This window comes from Meira miltonrushii (assembly GCF_003144205.1).
Source record: "Meira miltonrushii strain MCA 3882 unplaced genomic scaffold FA14scaffold_2, whole genome shotgun sequence".
NCBI lineage: Eukaryota > Fungi > Basidiomycota > Exobasidiomycetes > Exobasidiales > Brachybasidiaceae > Meira > Meira miltonrushii.
This window is the reverse complement of record NW_020289944.1, coordinates 3,526,968-3,550,944: the sequence shown is the minus strand read 5'-3', so window position 1 is coordinate 3,550,944 and position 23,977 is coordinate 3,526,968. Positions and strand designations below refer to the sequence as shown.

The 23,977-nt window shown below is 42.8% G+C and overlaps 12 protein-coding genes across 12 annotated transcripts; 7 read left to right on the top strand and 5 right to left on the bottom strand.

The window, feature by feature from the left end:
* Positions 1-445: 445 nt before the first annotated feature.
* Positions 446-2,271, bottom strand: FA14DRAFT_160924 (putative sterol carrier protein). Its single transcript, XM_025498891.1, has one exon. It carries the CDS (start codon positions 2,105-2,107, stop codon positions 746-748), a length of 1,362 nt encoding a protein of 453 aa, XP_025356310.1. The 5' UTR covers positions 2,108-2,271; the 3' UTR covers positions 446-745.
* Positions 2,272-2,782: 511 nt separating this feature from the next.
* FA14DRAFT_160923 (uncharacterized protein) lies at positions 2,783-3,811 on the top strand. Its single transcript, XM_025498890.1, has 2 exons — positions 2,783-3,172; positions 3,244-3,811. Exons 1-2 carry the CDS (start codon positions 3,079-3,081, stop codon positions 3,423-3,425), a joined length of 276 nt encoding a protein of 91 aa, XP_025356309.1. The 5' UTR covers positions 2,783-3,078; the 3' UTR covers positions 3,426-3,811.
* A 1,365-nt stretch (positions 3,812-5,176) lies between these two features.
* Positions 5,177-6,361, top strand: FA14DRAFT_50814 (uncharacterized protein). Its single transcript, XM_025502439.1, has 2 exons — positions 5,177-5,271; positions 5,339-6,361. The coding sequence occupies exon 2, from the start codon at positions 5,423-5,425 to the stop codon at positions 6,317-6,319; it is 897 nt and encodes a 298-aa protein (XP_025356308.1). The 5' UTR covers positions 5,177-5,271; positions 5,339-5,422; the 3' UTR covers positions 6,320-6,361.
* A 789-nt stretch (positions 6,362-7,150) lies between these two features.
* Positions 7,151-9,238, top strand: FA14DRAFT_160922 (uncharacterized protein). The gene has a single exon (XM_025498889.1). It carries the CDS (start codon positions 7,237-7,239, stop codon positions 9,007-9,009), a length of 1,773 nt encoding a protein of 590 aa, XP_025356307.1. The 5' UTR covers positions 7,151-7,236; the 3' UTR covers positions 9,010-9,238.
* Positions 9,101-9,730, bottom strand: FA14DRAFT_50628 (Prefoldin beta-like protein). The gene is made up of 2 exons (XM_025502435.1): positions 9,515-9,730; positions 9,101-9,438 (listed from the first exon to the last, which is right to left on the bottom strand). Exons 1-2 carry the CDS (start codon positions 9,659-9,661, stop codon positions 9,193-9,195), a joined length of 393 nt encoding a protein of 130 aa, XP_025356306.1. The 5' UTR covers positions 9,662-9,730; the 3' UTR covers positions 9,101-9,192.
* A 155-nt stretch (positions 9,731-9,885) lies between these two features.
* On the top strand, positions 9,886-10,623 carry FA14DRAFT_123217 (Sedlin; the record flags this gene model as incomplete). Its single annotated transcript, XM_025496557.1, has 2 exons — positions 9,886-9,961; positions 10,286-10,623. 2 exons carry the CDS (start codon positions 9,886-9,888, stop codon positions 10,621-10,623), a joined length of 414 nt encoding a protein of 137 aa, XP_025356305.1.
* Positions 10,624-10,651: 28 nt separating this feature from the next.
* Positions 10,652-11,869, bottom strand: FA14DRAFT_50399 (WD40 repeat-like protein). The gene has a single exon (XM_025502434.1). The coding sequence runs from the start codon at positions 11,703-11,705 to the stop codon at positions 10,680-10,682; it is 1,026 nt and encodes a 341-aa protein (XP_025356304.1). The 5' UTR covers positions 11,706-11,869; the 3' UTR covers positions 10,652-10,679.
* Positions 11,870-13,687: 1,818 nt separating this feature from the next.
* On the bottom strand, positions 13,688-14,826 carry FA14DRAFT_50396 (uncharacterized protein). The gene has a single exon (XM_025502433.1). It carries the CDS (start codon positions 14,541-14,543, stop codon positions 13,815-13,817), a length of 729 nt encoding a protein of 242 aa, XP_025356303.1. The 5' UTR covers positions 14,544-14,826; the 3' UTR covers positions 13,688-13,814.
* Positions 14,827-16,274: 1,448 nt separating this feature from the next.
* Positions 16,275-16,597, top strand: FA14DRAFT_160921 (uncharacterized protein). The gene is made up of 2 exons (XM_025498888.1): positions 16,275-16,374; positions 16,468-16,597. The coding sequence occupies exons 1-2, from the start codon at positions 16,302-16,304 to the stop codon at positions 16,551-16,553; spliced, it is 159 nt and encodes a 52-aa protein (XP_025356302.1). The 5' UTR covers positions 16,275-16,301; the 3' UTR covers positions 16,554-16,597.
* Positions 16,598-16,637: 40 nt separating this feature from the next.
* FA14DRAFT_160920 (Der1-like protein) lies at positions 16,638-17,765 on the bottom strand. The gene is made up of 3 exons (XM_025498887.1): positions 17,156-17,765; positions 17,019-17,094; positions 16,638-16,941 (listed from the first exon to the last, which is right to left on the bottom strand). Exons 1-3 carry the CDS (start codon positions 17,682-17,684, stop codon positions 16,917-16,919), a joined length of 630 nt encoding a protein of 209 aa, XP_025356301.1. The 5' UTR covers positions 17,685-17,765; the 3' UTR covers positions 16,638-16,916.
* Positions 17,766-18,080: 315 nt separating this feature from the next.
* On the top strand, positions 18,081-18,626 carry FA14DRAFT_104774 (cytochrome b5; the record flags this gene model as incomplete). Its single annotated transcript, XM_025495717.1, has 1 exon — positions 18,081-18,626. A coding segment is annotated over one exon (546 nt), but the record flags the coding sequence as incomplete, so codon positions are not given.
* Positions 18,627-18,873: 247 nt separating this feature from the next.
* FA14DRAFT_146124 (uncharacterized protein) lies at positions 18,874-21,216 on the top strand (the record flags this gene model as incomplete). Its single annotated transcript, XM_025497302.1, has 2 exons — positions 18,874-20,548; positions 20,621-21,216. The coding sequence occupies 2 exons, from the start codon at positions 18,874-18,876 to the stop codon at positions 20,752-20,754; spliced, it is 1,809 nt and encodes a 602-aa protein (XP_025356299.1). The 3' UTR covers positions 20,755-21,216.
* Between the last annotated feature and the right edge of the window lie 2,761 nt (positions 21,217-23,977).

Here is a 23,977-nt window from a genome sequence, read left to right as displayed (position 1 = left end):
AATAATTAAGCCTTTGCGTTCCCTCGGACAAATGCATAGAAGCTGATGAAAGTTTTGCTCTCTCTTTGTTGCATTTGTATGAGTACGGCGCCGCTTTGTCTGCCTCTAAATTAGGGTGATAAGCTCCTTTGTCTCATATCCGCCTTCATTCCGTTTTATCACTTCCGTTTACCTCATCATATGGACTTGCCCCACGTCACTAAGTGAGTGAGTGAGTGAGTGATTGTGTGTGTGTGTGTGTGTGCTTGTTCTTCTTCTTGCGTGATCGGCTGATGTGCATATACTCGTAACTTCCTTCCTCTTTAGCACATCAATCATCATCGCACGCGCCTTTTACCTTTGTTTGTAAGAAGGGTTTAAGAGCAGATCAAATCAAATTAAAAAACGGAAGTGCCTGATCTTGAAACCGGCGCTTAAAGTCCGAGGTGAAAGAGTACTACTCAATTGCACACACGCACCCCCCCCCCCTTTGATCCTCTAGTCTCAAGCAGCTTGAAAGCTCGCTTGTGTTCATTCTTTCAAGCGTACCGAACGGCTTCTTGCATATAAGATCAGCCGCGGCTCAATTTGATCATCAAGCCAGGAAAGCCAATCTGGTGAGCAAGTAGTGGACATCAACATTCAATGGGAATAAAAGCATGAATTGTAATAAAGAATCATAAAGATCAAATTTTAGTATGAAACGATCCTAAGCATGAAAATAGAGCATGAAAAAGATACACTCTTGTAAACACACTTCCTTCTTTTAAAGCTTAGATTCTGGCAAAGCTGGTGGCAAATAATCGGAAACGTGCTTTGAACGAACTTTAGCAAGATCTGCTTCAGAAACAGTACGAACTTCGTTTGCGACATTGTATCCTAAACGATCAGCAGTTGTCTTTCCTTTTTTGTAAAAGCCAGGTTTACGTAAAACTGTTACCACACAGCTTCCACCTAGACCTAAATTGTGACTCATTGCATTCTTGACGTTCTTAACTTGCAAATCACCTGCTTCTTCACGTAATTGCAAAGTAAGATAAAAGATCATTCCCAATCCAGTTGCACCCAAAGGATGTCCCTTGGATTCTAAACCACCAGATGGATTGACGACCCATTTACCACCATAAGTGTTATCACCTGCATCGACAAGTTTGTGTGCTTCTCCCTTTCCGCACAAGCCAAGAGCTTCATACGTGATCAATTCGTTTGGTGCAAAGCAATCGTGCAATTCGATGACTTGAATGTCTTTTGGTGAAACACCAGCTTGTTTGTATGCGATCGAAGATGCACGACGGGTCATATCTGATCCAGCCAGTTCGATTCTTGAACGATCTTCGTACAATTTAGGCGTATCCGTTGAAACGCCCATTCCTACAAGTTCAATTGCACGGTCTTGCAGATTATGCTTTTGAACGAATTCTTCACTTACAACAACGGCTGCTGCTGCACCATCAGAAGTTGGTGAGCACATTGGTAATGTGAGTTCACGTGTGATCTTTCTTGCTTTGGCAACTTGTTCGTGAGTTTGAGGGAAACGGAATTGAGCGTATGGGTTCTTGACAGAATGAGTATGATTCTTTGCTGCAATCTTTGCGATATGTTCTTGTTTGGCACCATACTTTTCCATGTATTCCAAACCGGCAGCTGCGAAGATACGTGCGCTAAAAGGACCGAATTCTTCATCTTTGTATTCTTTTTCACCTTCGATTTCAAACAATTGAGCGGTTGTGCCTTCCATTGGGTTAGCACGATCATCCCATGCGGATCCCAAAGAACCAGGAGCCATCTTTTCGAAACCTAAAGCGAGAGCGGCATCAGCTTGACCTGACATGATTGCTGTGACTGCATGAACAAAAGCAGAGGAACCTGTTGAACAATTGTTGTTCACGTTAACGATTGGAATACCAGTCATTCCCATTTGATAAAGTGCACGTTGACCGCATGTTGAATCACCATAGCAATAACCAACGGCGGCAGTTTCAACTTGATCATAATTGATCTCTGCGTCTAATAATGCTTTTGTGGTTGCTTCTAATGCCAATTCAGGATAATCACGTTCACCGCGTGGTTTATCGAATTTGGTCATACCAACGCCCACGACAAAGGCTTTACGAGGATTGTACGGCATCTTGGATAAGTATTTAGTGGAAGTGTGATGTGTATGTGTTGGTGGTAAGAGTGAAAAGGGAAGATTGTGTATTTAAATTTGATTTATATCATTTCCTTTCATTTGCCGGACAACAGGGCACCGGTCATCGGTAAGATGAGAATCCGCATTTTTTGACCAGGGAGGCAAACAAGCACAGATCCCTGTAATGAGCATCATCTTCCCCGCTTTTACAACCTCGCTACTCCACCATTCACAAAAGATGCAACAGATTGTACACGGCTATCCATCTCGCTAGAATTTAAAGGAGGCATTAAAGCCGTTGAATAGAAATCAAACGCGCTTCCACAGGGCGGAGATTGTTTCTTCAGGCACTTCGTCAGAGCTTAACTTTAACAAACCGGTAGAATGTTCAAACCGAAGGGAATTGCTTCTTTTGCTTAGTAATCATTGCCCGATACATCCTCTTCCAAACAGTAACCGTACAACGGCTTTTCGATTACCGTTATAAGGTCCCGCTCTAATAATGTATTACATGGCTTCTTCATGATTTAGCTAGGAGGTCATTGAATGATTGATAATATAGATGCTGCTTATGTAACATCAACTCCACCTTATACACGCTTTTTACGCTGAGCAGTAGATTAATAATATTGTTATTTGCGATACTATAATTTTAAGCTTTTTTTGCAGTTCAGAACATACTTTCTTCTCATCAAAGAACCGAATCCCTTACAATCCAACAAACGCTGAGCGACATTCCATTCAAGCTCAGCAAGGTTATCTGCATCCAAGCACAGCCCGATCTGTACCAGGGCACAAAGCATAATTCCCACGTTGGACATCCCCTGCTGCTGAACTCCCGGGAGAGAAGTTTCGAATTGGTTGTCGAGTCATCAATCCAAAACAGTGGAGTACTCGGTTCCGTTTTCAGGAGAAGAGATTGTCGATCCGATAGCAGACAAGTCAGGAACGTTTGACTTCTGGGAAAAATGTCCCGAGCTGCTAAAGTGACCTTGGCTGCCTCTTTGGTCGTTTCGGCAACGACTGTTTGGGCAGTACATTATATGCAAATTCAAGAACGTGAGGTGAGTATATGCGTTGTGGCGTTATTGGTGTGAAGCTTCGATTACTGATACTTTCACTCTTCATAACACAGGTCATGCACAAAGGTGTTGAAAGAGATGCGGCAAGACAGGCGGATAAGAAAAGACAGAGAGCTTTGGATTTGGAATTGAACAAAGAAAAGGAAAAACAATTTCAACAAATTCAACCAACGAAAGGATGGCTAAGCGGAAGAGGGAAGTCGCAAGATTCTGATCAGATACCAGAACGGTGAGCTTTGGGCTTTACAACGAGAACATACTTGTATGATAGGGTTAAAAGGAATGTGATTATGTCAAAAGAGAAACGAATGAACTGCGGGTAAACGAATGGAAGGATGGAAACGAGAGTGATATGCTAGATTATGCGATAAGTGATGACGATAATTGATCAAATTTGGCTTTGAGACGGGCGAATGATGTATAAAAGTACAGATGCGGACAGGTATCATATGTCATGGATATAGAGTATGCGATGCGAACGAGACGAAGAGGATGCAGTCAAATGCATTATTGTTGGTTGCAGGGGCCTATTCACGATTTTGCGATGAATCAGATTGTGAAAAGGCTGAGCCAGCTTGACTCAAGCTGTATGCGGGTGAATCGATAGCGAGGATACTCTCTGCAAAGTGGGTAGCAAATTGGTCAGTCATTGGTATCCTACATATAAGAATATCATGTAGTGTACTCACTTCCATCCGGCGAGGTCTGTTTGGACATATTCAAGTTCAAAAAAGCCAAATCTTTTGCTTCCTTTGCACTTTTGAGCAAAGCGATCATTTCATCATCTGTAAGAACAGAAGTGTCCAGGCCTGGATTTGTTGCCAAAATGTGTTCATGAAGTGCGTTTAATGGGTCATATTCGTCCATTGACCATGAATCAGACATTGTATAACAATCATCTGACATTGTGTGAGATGAGTATGTATCTGATGAGACCATGTTGTACTGTTTGTTTTCTTGTGCAAATGCCAGAGCAGGTGATATTTCGAAGTGCTTTAATGTTGATTCCGTGATAAAATCTGATATAGTGATTCTATGACGGTAATGAGTATTGGCACTTTTTTGTGAAGTTTTGCGATGAGTCGGATAGATTGGATATGATGGAAGTGAAGCACAAAGTAGTTATATGAAAGTGGCCACTTGATATACCTTTTGGAGATTGATAGAAAGTCCACATGAGATTGTAAAAAGTGGACAGTGGTGTAGTGCCCCTTCCACTTCATCGCGCGCCACCCGCTATTGTTCATGCCTAGACAATTGGGTTTCGGGTTGTTTCATTGGCCTCCCCGCGCTTTCTTGACTTTTACGCGTACTAGAATATGACGGGCCTTTTTTGGCCGATGCTCAGACACAAGCATACCAATTCATGCACTTACGGCCTTAAACTTCCATGCTCTCTCCCACGCTTGCTTATGGAGGGCCGAATACAATGCATAAATGCTATGATGTAAGATGCGACAATCGATCATATCCGGAGAGGACTATCTATCCGATGAAAAAGCGAGAGAAAGTCGGCGAAGCAAGACATTGCCTTCTACATTCACACGTGATACTCTCTGGATTCGATCACTGAAGTCTACGCGTATTGTAAGTGTTGCACTGTACGCGGTCATTAAGCCTATGCAGATCAGGCCTGCATATGAACGCGTTCCAACACAGGCCTGACGCTCTTGCATAAGAAACAAACTTACCCCTGAGTTGGACAAACACATACACATCAATGTTCTCATCTTCTTCTTTATACGGATTGACCCCTTTTCAGTTAAAGCTGCCGATTGGGAAACACAACGAACGATGTAATACATAGTCTCTTTCTTATTGAGCTAGGCTGCATGCACGCACGTACGGGAGGAGGGCACGAATGGAATACTCAACTGAAAAAACATCAGAGAGCGAATGTATGCATGTACGTTGATGAAACAGATGCGGTCAAAGAGCAGACAACAGAGAGATAATTCTTTATCTAAAATCACCTGTTTTCATCACCATCAACACTTGACCAGCAAATTCGGATGAGATGATGAGATCTTTCTGAACATTTCCCTTTAACAAAACAAGACTTTTAACGACCCCTTCACGGTGAGTTACATGAGCGGATGATATTGCTGCTTGGATGCTGACAAGTTCGATCCCTCGGTATTGTCAGATATTCAAGCTTACGACAATAAACTATACCCCAACTTTAACAAAACACCTGACCTCTTTCACGGACTAGGAGATTTACGACAAAATGAAACCATTCACCACCTCCATTGGCATTGCTATTCTGCTTCTTCTTGGAACATTCGCTCATGCCGCTCCAATGCCATCACCTGTTCAACGCAGAGCACCGGCAAACGGCGTGGTAGGAAGCTCTGCACAACCTACCCCACAACCAAGAGGATTGGCATCGGATGCGAGTGCGAACGAAGTGTTTGAATTTTACAAACCGGTTGCCAGATTGGCAGAAGGAAGAGATGTCAATGCGAGGGAGGAAGGGCTGAACTATGCTGCCATGGGTGCGAGAGAGGCAATGAAGAGAAAGTTGATGGCAGAGGCGGAATTGAGTCCAAGTCCGGTAGAAAGAAGTGACACGCCGAGTGTTCCTCTATCGCAACTTGGTCCTCCGTCATTCCCTGCTCAATATCCTAGTTGCTATAACTGTCAACAAAAGTACTCTTCTTTAAGCTCGTGCATGGAAGCAGCATCCGTTTTCCAAAATGCAACAAGTATCTTCAATTCACCCTTGAGTTACATTGCGGTAATTAAATGTGCATGTACGGATACGTTTCAAGCCGTTTATCCACAATGCGTTCAATGTTTTCAAATGACGGATCAATGTTATTATTTGGGTACAGATCCAAAAGGAACAGGTGCACCAGAAATAGTGACAAACATTCGACAAATTTGTGCATTCGGAAGTTCTTTACTTGGGGGTGCAGAAAAAGCAAATTATCCTTACAGCAATAACACTTTTACACCTTCCGTCGTACCTGCTTATACGGACGTCACACAAGGTGGAGCAGGATATGAAGACCAAGCGACAGGTGCAATCTTTGGAGGTGCAATGCAAGTTTCTGCACCTGCCGTTTTGCCGTTCCTATTGATGACTTCTTTTGCTTGCTTGGTTGCTCTAGTGTTTATTTGATCTTTGTACATTTTAATTTCCGAAATGATATTTCATGCGTTCGAGAGCAGGTGTTAGTAATGAAAGTGAGAATAAATCAGAAAGAGTGGGGTGTCACGGCTTTCGCATCGGTAGAATGTACGAGTGATGAGTATATCTCTCAGCTGGTTGGGTTGATGTGCTTTTGTCGGCTCTCTATGTAGAGTATGTATATCGTCACCTTGTGTCTTCGAGCTGTAATAGAGATCTCTGTATTCAGAAAATCATTTCCACGGCTTATATTGATAATATTCAGATTGATCAATTTTGTTCTGCTGAAACGTACAATTCAGTTGATATATCCTCATGTGATGCCATGGTCAAGCTTATCGAATCCTCCTTAAAGACTATTAGGATGATCCTTGCTGATGTCCGGCAGAATTGTCTTTCATCTTCATACCAGATACGAATATGCTTGTTGGTTTATCTTCATCTTTTTTATTTCATTTCTTAACATTTAAATTTGTTTTCTTTCTTTCTTTATAGAAAGGATTCTCCCGTTATACCAATCGCATCGGCTTAATACTCGACCAAGACATTCCATTATTGTATGTCAATACTTCTCTTACCCTCACAACGACTTCAATGACAATAATTCAGCCTATAGGACATTCACGGATCTAGGGAGCGATGAGGAGCATACCTTTCACGTGTATAACTCGGCGTGAAAGCGTGTGCGAGCCTATTCCTAATTTATGCGTTTGCTTGGAATGTGGTGCATACGCTTTGACTGTGCGTGTGTGTGTGTGTCCCTTTTAAAAAGAGGCGCGTAAAGTTAACTAAGTGTACAGTGTACTGCATGCAAGATTGAAACAATAAGCAGTAAGACTCCACAACCAACACAAACTGATCACTCTTCTCCTAACAAGACCACATCTGTACCAAGAAGACTCATCGCGATGCAGCCTGAAAAGGCACAGGCTCGATCCAAATATGTCTTTATAACGGCTTCAGCTGTACTCGCTCTAGCTGTTTTATGCGGACGTCACACATTTGCAACAGCATTAGATAGCAATACTGCTCATCAGCAATATCCACACGTAGCAGCCGTTCATCAACAGCGACAACAAGGTCATGTGGTGAATATGCAATCAGATGCAAAACAACAAAACACAAAGAGTACATATCAGCCATCACAGTTCGAAGAGGATGACGATGAAGTAGAATTCCAAAGTTATATACCCTCAAGCGAGAGAAGGACATTGGCAGAGGAATTACGAGCTGCTAGACAAGCGGAAAGAGCTCGTGCTGCCAGAAAACTCAAACAAGAGAAGGCTTCCTCGCAGGCTGAGAAAAAGTCAATGAAAGCAGAAGAAGATCAATCGCATATACCCGACAGCATCCAGAACAAACCGACCACCAAAGCTGCCTCAAAGGGTATCCGAAAGGGTATTAGTGCCGTTCGAAGTGCTGGAAGACAAGTCAAAAGCACCATGCATCATTATCTAGATCATGACGATGAATACGAATATGTCGACGAAGATGGAGAGGTCATTTCTGACGCAGACGGATGGCAGGAAATTGCACCAGCAGCAGCCACAAGGTTACGCAGAAGGAGAAAGGTGAATAATTCAAAATCATTTATTGCTCGTGTAATGGCAATCGTACCGCATATATTCAAATCTGCATATGCAATCGCTCTCTGGATGAGCAGGAACGTGGTCTGGACGCCGATGACATACATTGGAGGTGCTGTGAGCTGGTCAGCGCATACATCATGGCAAACGACAACTTGGGCAGGCGAGAGAGCACTTGTTGGACCGGCAAGAACGGTCACCGCACCATTTGTTTATCTAATCGAAGGGCTTTTGTTCATCTTTGTTTGGATTCCAGCTCGAGCTATCAAAGTCGTCGTTCGGGAATTGTATCCTGTGTATGTATTCTTGGGAGCGGCATTAGCGGTGGGAACGGCAATGGGGATCGCTGCTGCTGTGGTGCTATACGTCGGATCGTTCGTCTTTGGAGATCGATCAAAGCTCGAAAGCTCGTTGTACGAGCGTGGTGAGAGACTACCTCGCGAAATGGAACAGTACGTAGCCGACAGTTATCGCACGGCAGAAAAGAGAAGTAACGGAAGAAAAACAAAGAGAAATGGAAGTATCATCGAAGAAGCAATCCGAGAAAGCCTACAAAGAGAAGAACGCCTAAGGGCGAATGGCCATATTGCATCTCCTGGTGAAGAAGAAGACGAAGGATTGGCGAACGAAAGAGATACTTTTGGATTCGAGCGTGCGTGGAAGCAAGGTGAACAAGTGGAAGATAGCGATGAGGACGATGATTATTTCGGCACAACTGTTGGTTCGAATACATTCAAAGGAAAAGACAAATCACCGCCCGCACAGCAAAATGGCAGAAGAGCCTCCTATCCTATTCCATCGATCGTAACATCGAATGGCAACTCTGCTCCTTCTAATTCTGCATACGCCAAATCAATCCCTGTAGGAGCCACAGGCCATGGCGGATGGGGACAACGAAGCGATTCGAACAGTTCCACTCCGATTGCATCGCCTGTATACACACGATCGAATGTGGCATCTCCCTACGCATATACATCTTCAAGAGCTTCTCCTGTTATCACACCATCTCCGACATCGCGAGTTGGACCAGATGCGATTCGGTCTCATCATAGTCGCCAAAGGAGAAATGTACCAGCTGCATCACCTGTTGCTTGATGTAACCTTAGCTAATTTTCCTACCCATCCTATACCAACCCCATTTGTGATACCCACTTATTCGCCCTTCATTGAATTGCGGACACCTCTTTTGTATACATACTAAACAGAAAAAGAGAGAATCGATCCCTAATGACGATAGTATACATTGTGCGATTTGTGATATCATACAAGACATTGCGATTAAACTTCTGTCTCTCCACCTTGCTGTAATTGTTGAGCAGCTTGTTGAATTCCAACGACTTCCAGCCGTTTCTTTTCGCTACGTTCATTTATTTCCTTAAGTTGTGATTCTGTACGTTTGATTTCGTTTTGAATGAAATCGATTCGTTTATCAACATTTGTCTTTGCTTCTGATTGTTCTTGTTTGAGTAAAACGGGTCCTACCATTTTGTAAACCACATCGTCCAATTTCAATACCGAAAATTCCTGTCAAGATATGGAGCAGGGCTCATGTTAGTACTCTTCGGGAAATGATCGAAGATTATATCTTTTGGCAGCTCACCTTTTTCACCTGTTCATTCTCTGTTAATTGAGAATCAAGTCTTTGTCGTACTTCTACTGTGGACTGTAGTTCATCTTCGATCTTTTGTAACTGCAGAGCAACTGTTTGCATACGTTCTTGTAGATCTTTCTGTGTTGCTGCTGCCATTATGCTTGTATGCCGTACCTGAGATGATGACGATGAAGAGAATGAATGCGTTACCAGAAGAGCTTCAACTTTCTTCTTATCCTACTCACTTCCTTTTCTACGCGTGAATAGCGTGCGCTTTTACAGTCTGAATGCCGCTTAAATTGCAACACACGCACGGACACACACTTTCATCACTCCTTCTTCTTCCCCAACATCATCATCACAACAAACAGGAGCAAAAGATGTCATACTACTTTTGCATCGTAGGAACAAGAGATAATCCAATCTATCAAGCTGATTTGGCGTCCAAACCGGCAGGTTCAAGTGGACCATCTTCGTTCTTTGGTAGCAGTAGTAGCAATACCGCAAATGCCACTTCTTCTGCAAATACACCCAATACGGCAGCAAGTATATCATCACAACAAACACAGATAGATCCTACAACAAGTACCCCTTCGAATGCGATGCAAAATGCTGCAACAAACAGTACTTCTGGTGGAGTGTTTGGATTTGGAAATGCATTAGGTGCGATCACAGGTGGATTAAGTGCAGCCGCACGAGAGGCACGCAATTCAGGGCAAAGTGGATTATCGGCGGGAAGCGGTGGTGGAAATGGTGAAAAAGGTGAAGGAAAAGGATTAGGTTTTGGGCGGTATAACGATAAACATGTTTTACAAATGATCGCTCATAGCTCTTTGGACGTTGTGGAAGACAAGCAATTTTCTAACAACAATGCAATGTATCTCAAAGCTGTCGATCGAATGAACGAATGGACAACTTCGGCTTTCATCGCTCCAGGGAATATCAAATTTCTCATCTTACACGAACATAAACTTGATGACGGAATAAGGAACTTCTTCTTTGACGTTTGGGAATTGTTTGTCAAGGTTATGATGAATCCTTTTCATGATCTAAATCAACCTATTCAATCTGCTTCTTTTGATGCAAAAGTACGAGCAAGCGCACGCAAGCATCTATAACAAGGGAATCATGCGGTTATCTATTGTACAGTACTTTACATCAATTATCGATTCATTTAATTGCACGACCATATCTTTACCGTCCCGTCAGCCGAAGTAGTGATCATCCGACCGCCGTCTTGAGCAGTACATTCTGTCCACAGTACTGCTTTGGAGTGTGCTTTTTCCCAAGAGGGCAGCTGTGCATCTTTGAAATACTCACTTCCCTCTAGCACATCCCACGCTGCTATCTTTCCAGTCTCATCACCAGCAATGATTGTAGAGTCATTTGCCCAGAACGATGATTTGCATCGGTACTGTATGTTCGGGCCACCCTGTACTGTCTGCAAATGCGATCCATCGCCAACGTCTGTAATGATATGTGAAGCTGTTTGAGATTGAGTAGAAGAAGCAAGGACAGAAACCAGCAAAGAAGATCCATTCTTAGTAGGCGTGATAGAAGTGATTGGTCGATCGATTGTATCTTCTTGAAGTTTTCCAGCCCGGATGTCATACTTTCTCACAACGCCATCCACAGAACCTGTCCAAATACAAGATTGATAAGCAGCAGTTGTCAAGATTGTATCTTTTGCATTTTTGCATTCCATTATCGGTTTCCAAGCACCTCTTGCACGTAAATCAAAAAATCGTACAAAGCCATCTTCGCCTGCTGTCAAGACGACATCTTCAGGCGCAGGTTGTGTTTGTTGTGAACTTGCGCCACAATGATTTACAGAATGAATGCTACCTGTATGAGCGGAAAACCTTCTTATGATCGAACCTGTTGCGACATCCCAAACCAATACATTTCGATCTTGACCACCTGAAACAAAGCTGGCGTTATCCTTTGCTATACTTATTCCTAATATCGTACCGGAATGGGCAGAATACGTTTTGATCGGCTTTATGTCTTCTGTGGTTGATGTTGCATTGAATAGATGAATCTGTCTATCCGTTCCACCTGTAAGGAAATATTTACCGGAAGTATTGAATTGTGCAATATGAACCGGTCCTTTGTGAGCTTCTATTGTGGATTGCAATCGAGTTGGCAGAGGCAGAGAAGGCTTTTGTGCTGATCGGGTATCATCTCCCTCCTCTGCCATTACGACTGTTTGAGGCCATTGATTTAATGGATTAAAGAGCAGAGAGAAGACACGCACGCTGTTAAAGCCATGCACTATAAATCGGAAAGAACACCTTGAAGCGTAACGCGCTCAATCAAGTAATGGTCAATTATTTCCGAATTTTAACACAAAAGTAGGAACGCTGCAAGCCAAGCCGATCGATGATCCAGGAACAAGGATTGCAGTTTTTGAAGAAATCAGCCTGCTCCTCGTCATAAGCAAATGAACACAAGCCGAATTAATCCGTGGAAGATGCCGAGAAAGTGAATCATTAAGCTAGAAACATTAACAGGATGCAAAACAAGGGTCACTGTGCAAGGAACGCTTCATTATAAATTCTAATCGGGTTTCTTGGTACCACAAATGAAGATTGCCAAGCAAAATCATCGTAACGATTATCGAATGCCGGTTCAAAAATAGATGATAGATCACCCCACCATGTGATCCAAGTGAAACAATGCCGAATCTGCTGATACTTTGTGGTAATACAATGACGACACTGACGGATGACCAATTCCATCAGATGTGTTTGTTTTATCATTCTTGTCATCACACTAATGCAATTCGCATACCGCAAATAGCAATCCTTTATGGTGTTAGCGTATAATTTTTTGTCATGTTCCTGTTGTTGATTGATGGTGGTAAAGAAGCAGTAACACCTCCTGTGGGCTGAAGGGAAAAGGGGGGAATGCACATTTGACGCTAAGAAAATGAAATCTTTTGAACGCATTCGGGCATTTAAAGTCACGCTAAAAGAGGATGATCATCACGCGTTCATAGTTGCCTTCTGCCTTTCCTTTCGCATGCGGTTTTGAAGGGGTTCCATATACTCACGCTAACGTTAATTCTCCCTTCTTCACTGTCATCTTCATTGCTACGCTGACCCCAAGAAGGATCGAAGGTAGGGTTAGACACTGATGATGTGCTTTCCTTTCTTTGATTGCATAAAAGACATCCATGAAATGAAATGATATCTTCCATCCTTCTGCTCTATTGTGAGTAAATGCCCTTTTTTGGATTGTGCCAAGTTGACTTCCACGGCATCCTATACCCTCTTTTATTGCATTTACGCATTCCGTAATTGATTCGATTCGCCAAGCGGCTTGAATGACTATCTTGTTGAAATGATGTTTGCCGGTTGTAAAGGAGAAGCACAGAAGGGATCCGATCACATCACCGCCCCCTAAATCTCCTGCATACAAAGAGAGCATACACAGACAGACAAACACACAGACAAGGTACAAACCCTGAAGGATCGGCAATTAGAATTTTATAATGGCAAGTTTGATTGCTTTCTCATCCGTTCCCAAAATTGCCATTGTTATCAATTGAAGCCAAATTACATGCAAACATACACACAATTACCAAATTCCATCTAAGATGCAATTGGGCGCAAGAAGCCTCTTTCTATTTTCCACGTTCCTTACCTGCCGACTGAATTGAGGAGAAAGTTGGGGATTCTTTGGTGATCTTTTGCCACTCTCTTGTTCGACTTCCATGCATGTTTCTTTTTTAGAGGTACACACACACACACACACACACACAACAACCATTTTACGTTTCTCTTTTAGGCACATATAAAACAACGGTTTGATTTGAACCTCTATTCTGGTTCATATCTCACCCACACTTTTGATCCCAAACCATCATCTACATTTGTTGATTTGGTCGTATTCGTTCCACAAACACCACCACTCGACAAAACATAAACACAATGAAGATCACCGCCGTCGCATTGACTTTTGCCGCTTTGGCTTCCGCCACTTTGGCCGTCCCAGTTCAAGGTATGTATCAATTCATCATCTGTCATCTGTGCGACATTCCTCATGGTCATCTCATCACCCCTTACTGTGAATGAGAGCGACTTATGATCGTTCAATCGTGGGAAGAGGGTGTTGTATGAAATGAGCAACAGCCATTCAGGGCGTGCGCGAAGAGGCGCGCGCGCTGGTCTACGCGCGTGTGCACTGTTGCTTATATAATACGCACCCTAACCCAAATGTCATGGTGATTTATCGAACATTTTGCTGACTATATTCTTTCCACTACAGTCGAAAGCCGTAGCGAAACAGCACCTTTGAGTGAAGTTCACGAAGAATGGATCAACCCAGCCGCCTTTGCATTCAAGAGAGAAGAGGGTGAAGAAAAGGCAGTGAACCCAAGTAGTTTCGCATTCAAACGGGATGCAGACAAGGAAGATTTCATCAACCCTGCAGCTTTCGCATTCAAACGTGAAGATAAAGCAGAAGAATCTCCATTAGCAGATGCAAAGGAAGAATGGATTAATCCAGAAGCTTTTGCATTCAAACGTGAAGATAAGGCAGAAGAATCACCATTAGCAGATGCAAAGGAAGAATGGATCAACCCAGAAGCTTTCGCATTCAAGCGTAAAGAAGACAGTGAAAGATTTATTAACCCTGCAGCTTTTGCATTCAAACGTGAAGATAAAGTAGAAGAATCTCCATTAGCAGATGCAAAAGAAGAATGGATCAACCCAGAAGCTTTCGCATTCAAGCGTAAAAAAGACAGTGAAAGATTTATTAACCCAGCAGCTTTTGCTTTCAAACGTGAGGAAGACAGCGAACGATTTATAAATCCAGCAGCCTTTGCATTCAAGCGTGACGATGAAGATGCTTTGGCAAACTCAAAAGGAAGATGGATCAATCCCAAGATGTTCGCCTGGAAAAAGCGGGAAGAGTAAATACTCAACACTTCTTTCATCTTCCGCTTTCTTTCTCTTTGTACAAAAGCTTTCTCTCTCTGCTCTTTCTCGCGCTGAATTGTTGTAGCCCTTCCTTTCATTCTCTTGGTCACCATGGATATACGTAAAACATGTATAGGACCCTAAAGTCCCTCTGCTTCTAAAATGGGTTATTATTTGCTGGTCTGATCTCGTATACGGCACGGCAATCTTGGATAAGACATAACAATAAGGTTTCCGATAAAAGCCGTTCGGCGATGATCATGCACGCTCAGACCTAAACGCCTCTTATTATAATTAAACTTTGTTATCCAACAAACTTGACCCTACCCATGATCCGATTCTTAAATGTATATGTAAATGAATAAGCCAAAGAATACCTTATTTTTTTATGATGGTATGCATATTTTCAATTTATCCATAAATGGAAATCTTATTCAAACGCAGGAGTAAAGCCACAATCGTCCCCACAGATAGCAACATGCAGTAAGGGCAACACTTTCGTCTACATACATTAAAGAAAGAGAAGCTTTGAGTATTCTTTGATAGAATCTAATTTATCCGAACTTTTTATTAGAGATTTGCTTTTAACAATTCATAATGCGCAAAAGAAAGTGAAAACCGATTCAACGGCTCAACCTTCTTAGCGTGATCTATTGTGTAAAGAAAGAACGGTACAGGATCAGAATGCCATCATGATCGTTTAGAAAAGCGTATTATTAATTGAGCTAGAATCCATGACCATGTGAAGATGCATATATTTAATGAATTTAGCGTGAATGAGGAAGGATGCATATGATAAAGTCCCATGACTTCTGCCGATGGGCCAGGAGGGGGGCTTAAGGAAAGAAGGAATAAATAAATCGAACTTACCCTGCGAGCGGGACTGTCAAGAAAAAGGAACAAGATCAGGTCATCATTTAAAGACCGCCGAAGTGCCATGCGCCCATTTCCTACGGCTTTATACGGCGATCGAGGCGGCGGCGGCAATGTATTGTTTTAATGCATTATAGCGGGGCAATTGTACACCAGTGGAATTACACTATATGAAAAGACTAAAAGATAAAAGACTAGCGGATATCTAGAAACAAAAGGCAAAAGAACCGAGGCGGCGATACGAAATTAAAATAAGCTAATGAAGCCATGATGAAATTCTAATAAACGGCTTCTTGCTTTGCCCTTTCCCCCCTTGCTGCATTCTTTTTCGTACACGTTTGCTTCCTTTCCACCCGGCTGTAACTGATGTTTCATCAGTTCTACGCTAAATTATTCATGCTCCGCACACACACACACACACACACGTACGGAGTACCTGATGAGAGAAAAGATAATGCATTATAAACATGCGTGCGTTTGTGCGGGTAAGGTTAATGTACCTACAGTTTAATGATAGGCACCCGATCGAACTTGACAAAAAATGGCGCCGAAATTAATAGAAGCACTGTTGTTTTGCCTTTTTGTTTGTTGGATTTACTTTATGTATGTTGTGTTGTAACACATCCATTCAATTCAATTGCGCCCGCCCTGAAGGTGATGTCCCTTACGTTTTCCCAATTGAACAAAAAAGAAAAAGAAAGTTTGGGCGATAGAACGCGCTGAGTTTGAGAAGAGAGGTAGTAGAAGAGGAAGGGATTAAACTTAAAAATGATTATAACGGCGTACCGCGACTAAAAATAAGAAAAAGAGAGAACGGCTGCATAAAATGCGTTGATGCACCACACACTGTATTCACTCCAGGAAGCAGGTGCAACCGTTGAATATATAAAGGCTGCTTCCATTCCATATTTCATATCTCCAATCACCTCATCTCTACTCACTCTCACATCTACCACCACCACAAACACCAAACACACACACACTCTCATACTATCAAAATGAAGTTCTCATTCGCCGTCGTTGTTGTTGCCGTTATGGCCTCATTGGCTGTTGCCGCCCCTGTTAAGGAATGTGAGTAAATGATTAAACAGTGGCCTTATGATTTGGATGACATTGTATACTGATACCCAAAACACACACTCTCTCTCCTTCCATCTCTCTCAGCCGTCGAAGACAAGCGTGCTTTCTGCGGTCAAGGAAACTGCGCTTACAAGCGTGCTTTCTGTGGTCAAGGTAACTGTGCATTCTAAATGCTAAAAGATATCTTTTAAACTCTTTTCAACTTCTCGTTTCAAATTGATCAACTTGGATAATGCATGCAAATTATTATTGCTTTAGCTTTTGATGCCATATTTTTTTTACTACATCTTTTCTCACTCTTTTGTATCATTTTTTTATCATGTTGCTTTATTCTTTTTCCATGATTCAACATGAGAATGAACATCAGCTTTTATAACGGGTCTCTTGTTTGATGATTGTGAGCCAAATGTTAGGTGAACTAGAGTAGGTAGATCCCTCCACTACGAAAAAGATGTAGACATCGTGTTATCACGAATCAATTGAAGAGAAATACAGATGATGATAAGATACTATACACATTGAAACTTGCGAACTCATCGGCCATCTATCAAACGAACGCTGCGAGATGTAGACAAAGTACTCTTTCGTCAGCACGACTCTCAATTTAGTTCCCACATCTTCCCTCTCTTACTCACAGGATTCGTGGTGTTGCCAACAGATTCCTTCCTCCACTTTTCACCTCTCTTGGCCATATATCCACAAGGAAGTAATCTGTATGGAAAGATTAAGGTCAGTAAATATTGATCAAAGACGAGAACACAATCCCACTCACATAGATGCCCGACAGCGATACCCAACAGATCCCCAATAACGTACTTTGGACTACCGGCCAAAACCCAAGAAAAGGCAACCAAAGCCCAAGGCAGATAAGGAGCAGTGATGACCAAGACACCAAACAGGCTAAGACGAACGTGACGATTACGTCTACTCCAAATGTATACCAATACAAAACCGAGTGGACTTCCAAGGAACGGTAGTGTTGCCAAAGGGCTCAAAAGTACCAAAATGGTTGAACTGAAGATTAGTAGCCAAACGAAATCTGCTCGATGACCTGCATAATGGTTCTCTTCAAGCATACGTGCATAACGTGTTGTAAAGAGTAAATTGAACAAGAAATCGATACTAAACGGACCAAAGTATGCTAATGAAGTTGGTATACGCCATATTTGACCTTTTAAAACCAATCGAAACGATAAAAAGAGTTGCAAGGATGATACCAATCCTACATGTTCAGCCAAAGCGAGGGCTAAAGCTGAACCTGCCCATAATCGGGTGATTGGTGGAATGGAATCTAGATCCATCTTTGTTGTTGTGTGATATCAAGGTGTTATCCTCTCATCTTTGGAAGAGAGAGAAGAATGAATGCAACTGACGCATTGGCACTGACGTGGAATTGAACAGGAGAGGCTAATATATGCGTTTAGCACGCCTTCAAGCGGAACACGGCCAAAGACATAAAAACACTCCACCTCTACGCTTCAAGCTTCGGGTCCGGATTGACAATCTTCCCTCTTACCTTCTCACACATACACCTACACATCAAGATGGGCTTGAGTATACAGCCTTGGCTTAACCGCATACAACAGCTCGTTGCAGACAAGCCAGCATTACACATAACGGGAAACAGACGGATAGATGGATGGATCGAACATACATCTGTTGGAGCACAAGACGCTATTCATCAATTACGCAATGCAAATCCACTCAATGTATTTTTGAGCTTGATAGTTGCCTATCTGTTCTTCTCTTTACTCAAGCCACATTCTATTGCCAAACTCACTCCAACGCTTGCACAAGCAAGATCTACGAAAAAGAATCAAAATAATGCTTATTCATTCCTGCCCAATCAACATCCTCCAACATCTATTTGGACAAAGTATACACCAAGAACATTAGCAGTTCACGATGGTAGTGACCTATATGGCAAAAAGAAGAATGTTTCTTCCTCCTCCCAATCATCCGAACAAGGTAGAATCTTGTTGGCCATTCAAGGAAAAGTATTTGATGTAACAAAAGGTGCAAACTTTTACGGTCCAGGAGGACCCTATGGAAATTTTGCCGGAAGGGATGCAAGTCGTGGAATGGCAAAACAATCTTTTGATCTGGAAATGTTGACACCTTTGGATAAACCTATTGATGCTTTAAATGATTTAACTCCGATGGAAGTTAATAATATGCGCGAATGGGTTTCTCATTTCAGTGCGAAATATACAATCGTAGGGGAATTGGTCAATGAAGGGGAAGAGGGAGATGATTGAGATGGGAATCTCGGAATGTTTCTTGTACTTATTTTCTCTCTTCATGATGCTTATCTGTAATTTGACTCCTTTAATCGTTCCGTTGAATTCGTCGTCATCTGAATTTGCCAAAGTGATGTTCCTGGCGCTAAAGTCAGATCCGCGCTCAAGCCACATTTTCGCAAAGAAGTCAAATTTGTCTTCTTCCTTCCTCCTACCATCTGATCCTTATCACTCAAGCTTTCCACCACGCATGGCCGCTACCAATGAGACAGATGATCAAAACCAATTGATTGCTGTCGGAGCGCGTATATCACAAGGACCATGGCGTGGAACGGTTAGATACGTTGGACTTGTTCCGCCTACAGAAGGCATTTGGCTAGGAATCGAATGGGATGATGCCTCTAGAGGAAAACATGATGGCTCGCATAAAGGAGTACGGTATTTTAACTGTCGTCATAACACAAACGCTGGCTCTTTCATTCGACCTTCTTCGTCCAAGTTGAGCTTTGGTTCTTCGTTCTTACAAGCGATCCGATATAAATATGTTACGGAGCCCGAAGTCGAGAATGCAAGCAATACCGCCATTAGTGCTCAACAATACTCCCGTAAGAACCTTGCCGAGATTGAGATCGAGGCACCAAACATGGAGGGCGTTCGAAGGCGCAATGCACAGTTACACAGGCTGAGAGAGGTGGGACTTGGTGGCTGGAAGATGGAAAGAGGTGATGATGCAAGTAGTAAAGGCGACAACACTGCTTCGAGCTCGGAAAGCTTTGCAGAAGTTGCCAGAGCTTTTGATGAGGCACATGGTGAAAAAGAAGGTGATATCGCAAGAACATGTCCCAATCTTCGGTGGCTGGATCTTTCAAGATCTCTTCTACCTTCTTGGCAGGAATTGTCAAACATTACTAAAGATCTTCAGCATCTCGAGACCCTTCTTTTGCATTTCAACCGATTTGAGCCTATCTCACAATCTGAGGTCCACATACAACCACAAGCTTTTACGAACCTCAAAGATTTACGGGCAGATGGGACACTCATCTCATGGCAAGAGATGTGTCAGATTGGACTGCACATGCCCTCACTTGAAAGCATACAAGCTGGAGAGAATGGCTTGAATATGTTTGAATGCGATTTGGCCGATCAGAAAAGCCCTTTTCCGCAATTGAGGCAAATCAATTTGGCAAACAATCAAATCTCGAACTGGCCTGCACTTCTGGCTGCCTTGGAAATTTGTCCAAAGATGGAACGTATCATCTTGTCGGATAACGAGATCACCTCCATACCGCCTGTCCCTCACTTGACAAATGAAGCAAAAGCGAGGAAGCTGCTGCACATCAGCCTGAACAACAATGCTCTGCAGTCCTGGACAGACTTGGAAAATTTAGATGCTTGGTGTTTAGGACTACAAAGTCTTTCAATCACTGCCGAACATTGTCCCTTTTTGGCATCACTTGATCCAAGGGATATTCGACCGTTGGTTGTGGCACGATTGCCGCATCTACAGACGTTAAATCACGCTGCGATCTCACAAACGGAAAGAAGAGATGCCGAACTATACTACTTATCAAGAATGAGCAAGGAGACCGCTGGTATGTCTTCAATACAACGCGATCAACTTCATCCTCGTTTGCGGGCTTTGGAGGAGAAATATGGCAAGCAAGAGGAAGCCAAAAGCGAATCAAACACCAAGGAAAGCAGTCAGAAGTCGACTTTGCGTAGCAAGCTCTTAACGATCAAAATCCACAAATCCACATCTATACCCACTTCCAAACCTCCTCACTTTACTTCATCAGAGTCGACAGAGGGCACCGAAGTAAGCTTATTGACGACGACACCTATTCGATTATTGCAAGGCAAGATTGCCCGTGCTTTAGGCATAAAAGGTGGAGCACGATCCATTGAATCGATTTGGGCTTTGTTGAGTCCAAATATCGATCCTGAACTGTCGACTGCAATACAGATTCGAAGCGAGATGAGGCCCGAAGAGATCGCAGATGATACCAAACAACAAATTCGCAATCTAGACGATGACAGGATCATCTACCCGTTAGAGAATCTGGACTGGGACCTTTCGGCTTACAATATCACCAAAGACGATCAATTAATCATTGTAGTCAATGAAAACTAATCTCAATTGTAAATTATAGCATTGTAATCATAGAAATACAGAAAGATTGATCATAATTAAGATACAGGGGAGGAGGATGGTAAATGTTGGGCATGATCGTTTGCCCGTTCTTGACATTCTTTATGTCCATTCAATTGATCTTCGCTCAAATCCAACGTCCAACCTTTGGCAAGCATGAAGGACCATAAACGTGAAAGCATGGGTGCGTTCGATAAAGTATCTTGATTACCCAAAATGATCAATTTCTTCCTTGCACGTGTTAAGGAGACGTTGATTCTACGAACGTCATGTAATAATTGTCCGACGGATGTAGGTTTTGCTATTGAATCACTTTCGATTGCTTGACTACGTACCAAGCTGACAATCACGATATCTTTATCACGACCTTGTGCTTTGTCGGCCGTCCAAACTTCTACTTTGTTTAATGTTTGAGCGTTCGGATCATTTGTAGGTTGTTGTAGCAGTGCGCTGATCCTTCGAATCTGTTGTCGATAAGGTGTCAAAATTGCAATCTCTTTTGCATCAATACCACCACAAATCAAGCTCAAACACAATTGCCATACCATCTTTGCTTCAAACATATTCTCCACCAAGTCGCCCGTCCTTTGTTCGTATGCTTGTGCATCTTGCGTATTGATAAATAAAGCTTTTGTCTCCGATGACAGACATTTTTCAATCCAACATCCATCATTCCCTGAACATGTGGAATGGAACACAGAATGCATCATCTGAAGTGATTTCTCCAAATGAGGCACGCGAACATGTGAGGATGCCACAGCTTCATTTCCACAACGTAATCGACCTTGATAAGTGAGAGCATTGCTGAGAGACATGATATCATCATTCATACGATATTGATGGCAAAGATGAACGACGGCACTTGGATGGGCACGTTGTAAGCGTTCAAAGAGACTGACATCCAAACCACCTTGACGAGCACGCAAATCACGTACCAGAGGAGGTAATTGATGAGGATCTCCAACCAAAATAAACTTACGAGCATATCGTAAAGGACCAATACAAGCAGGCAATGTGATTTGACTTGCTTCATCGATAATACAATAATCGAATGAGTTTCGTAATGCATAGATTGTATGCCCAATCGAAAGACACGTCGTTGCAATCACATTCGGCTCTAATAATCTTGCTTGTAATTGTTCAACTGTGGAACTCTCTTTGAGCATATTGTTCTGAACGTCAACATGTACACGATCGGTATTGCCTAATCTCAACAGGTTCACGCCATCCACATCGACTAGCTTGCGACAGATCGTGTCCACGGCGCTATGAGTATAACTTGCCAAAAGCACACTCTTACCCTGCTTGGCCAACAAGGTGATCAATTTGGCAATCGTTGTCGTTTTTCCCGTTCCAGGCATTCCAACGACTAAAGCATAATCTTCGGCAGAAAGAACTTTACGTATGGCACCAAGCTGATCAATGTTTAGATCGTTTTCGATCTCTTGCATAGAAGCTTTTGTGGAAAGCATGTCCTGTTCGCCTAAGAATTTTGGCTTTTCCAGGTCGACAATTAATTCTCTCCTTCTTGCATCACCAGCAGGAGGAGCGAAGAACATTTTTGCCAAATTGTATCGAATTCTTGCCATTCCGCTAACTTGTTCTTCACGGTCGATACGAAAGATTGCTTTTTGCGCTTCACCTGCTCGTTTCATGATCGGGTAGAGATTTTTATCCACTCCGACAAGGATATGATTTGGACTGAGTTCTAACAAGAATCCTTGCGCGATAGATAATAAAGAGGGCTCAATGGAAATGCAAATCGCATCTCCTACCGAAAAGTTGCCGCCCAACAATAAAGATTCAGTCGCTCCTTTTGCACGTTTGAAGCCATAAATAATGCATTGGTTCATCCCAGTCAGCTGCTTTGCTCGCTCATATTGAGCCACCGTTGGCATTCTGGTTGACAAGACCATATTTGCATAGCAACGACCTGCTCTCTCACGCGCTGGAGCTGTCATTGTCCACATTTCCCTTCGATGCTTCACCGTATCCGCTTCTTCCAGCGAAAGCAAATTGTCCCAATGTCTGAAAAAGGCAACATGTGTTTCTGTCAAATGAGATGTATGACGATCAAAAAGAGCAGCAAGTGGCCAATCTGATGAGCTGTCATCATCCTTTGATGATGGTTTGGCCTCTGCTTTGCGATACAACATGCATGCATCCGACACGTAACAGCGCGAACATGTCCGATCATCATCAATCGTAGCAGGTAAGTCTGACCGTGTCATTGTATCGATCAAGGATTGAACGGCCTCTTCTTCATTTCCTTGTTTACGAGCCATATAGCTTGCCAGCTCGTTCCGTGCCAATATCAATCCACGTATTTCATTTCTTGCCGTTCGGATAATGTGCAGTTCGGCAGATTTTGAATAATAAAGCAAACCACAATCGATATGACGACGATAACGATCTGACATCATTAATGTGTATAACATAGTCTGCGCTCGATGTCCAATCATATTGATCGAGCGTCCCGTTTTGAGTTCCAATGGCATCATAGAAGTCGTCGTATTTGTACATGGAATCGCTCCTTTGGGTGCATTTTTTCCATCACTTCCTCTTTCGGTAATCTGCACTTCCACACTCACATCGACGAATCCTTTCAAGCCATACATTGGTGACCAGATATCTTCTTCCACATCGTGAATTTCAACAACTCGAACTAAGGGCGAAACTGCTGATCTTCTATCGATAGCTTCTGCAAGTGGATTAGCAACAAAAGCGGAGGGTGTCATAAGATCGAGTTGTCTTGACGTGCCTAAGTAAATCGTTGAGAACGGTCCGAAAGGCAAGGTGGCCTCCCACAGACGATCCATTGCCTTTATCGTATCCATTCCGGCGTGCAATAAATCATCAAGACTTGTGCGAACCTGTGCTGTAATCTGTTGCTTTACAAAACTTTCTGAGAAGTTGGTAGAAGCGGGACCGGTCCATTGTACGGGAAACGTTGAAGGCGTCGCAAACGTATGTTCCTGTAATTCTTCTTCACATTCAGATGGAAGTTGCTTTGCTTCTCCAGTCAGACAGCTTTGTAATACTTCGTGCAACATACGTCCCATCACTAAAGCTTCCGTTGGTTTATCCTCAATGCCAGGACCTGATTGTTTAATCTTTGCTTGTAATAATGGCTTTCGAGCACATGTTACAACAGAAGAGATTGCAGTAGCCGAGAGAAGGATGTCAGGCTGCAAGATGAGCAGAT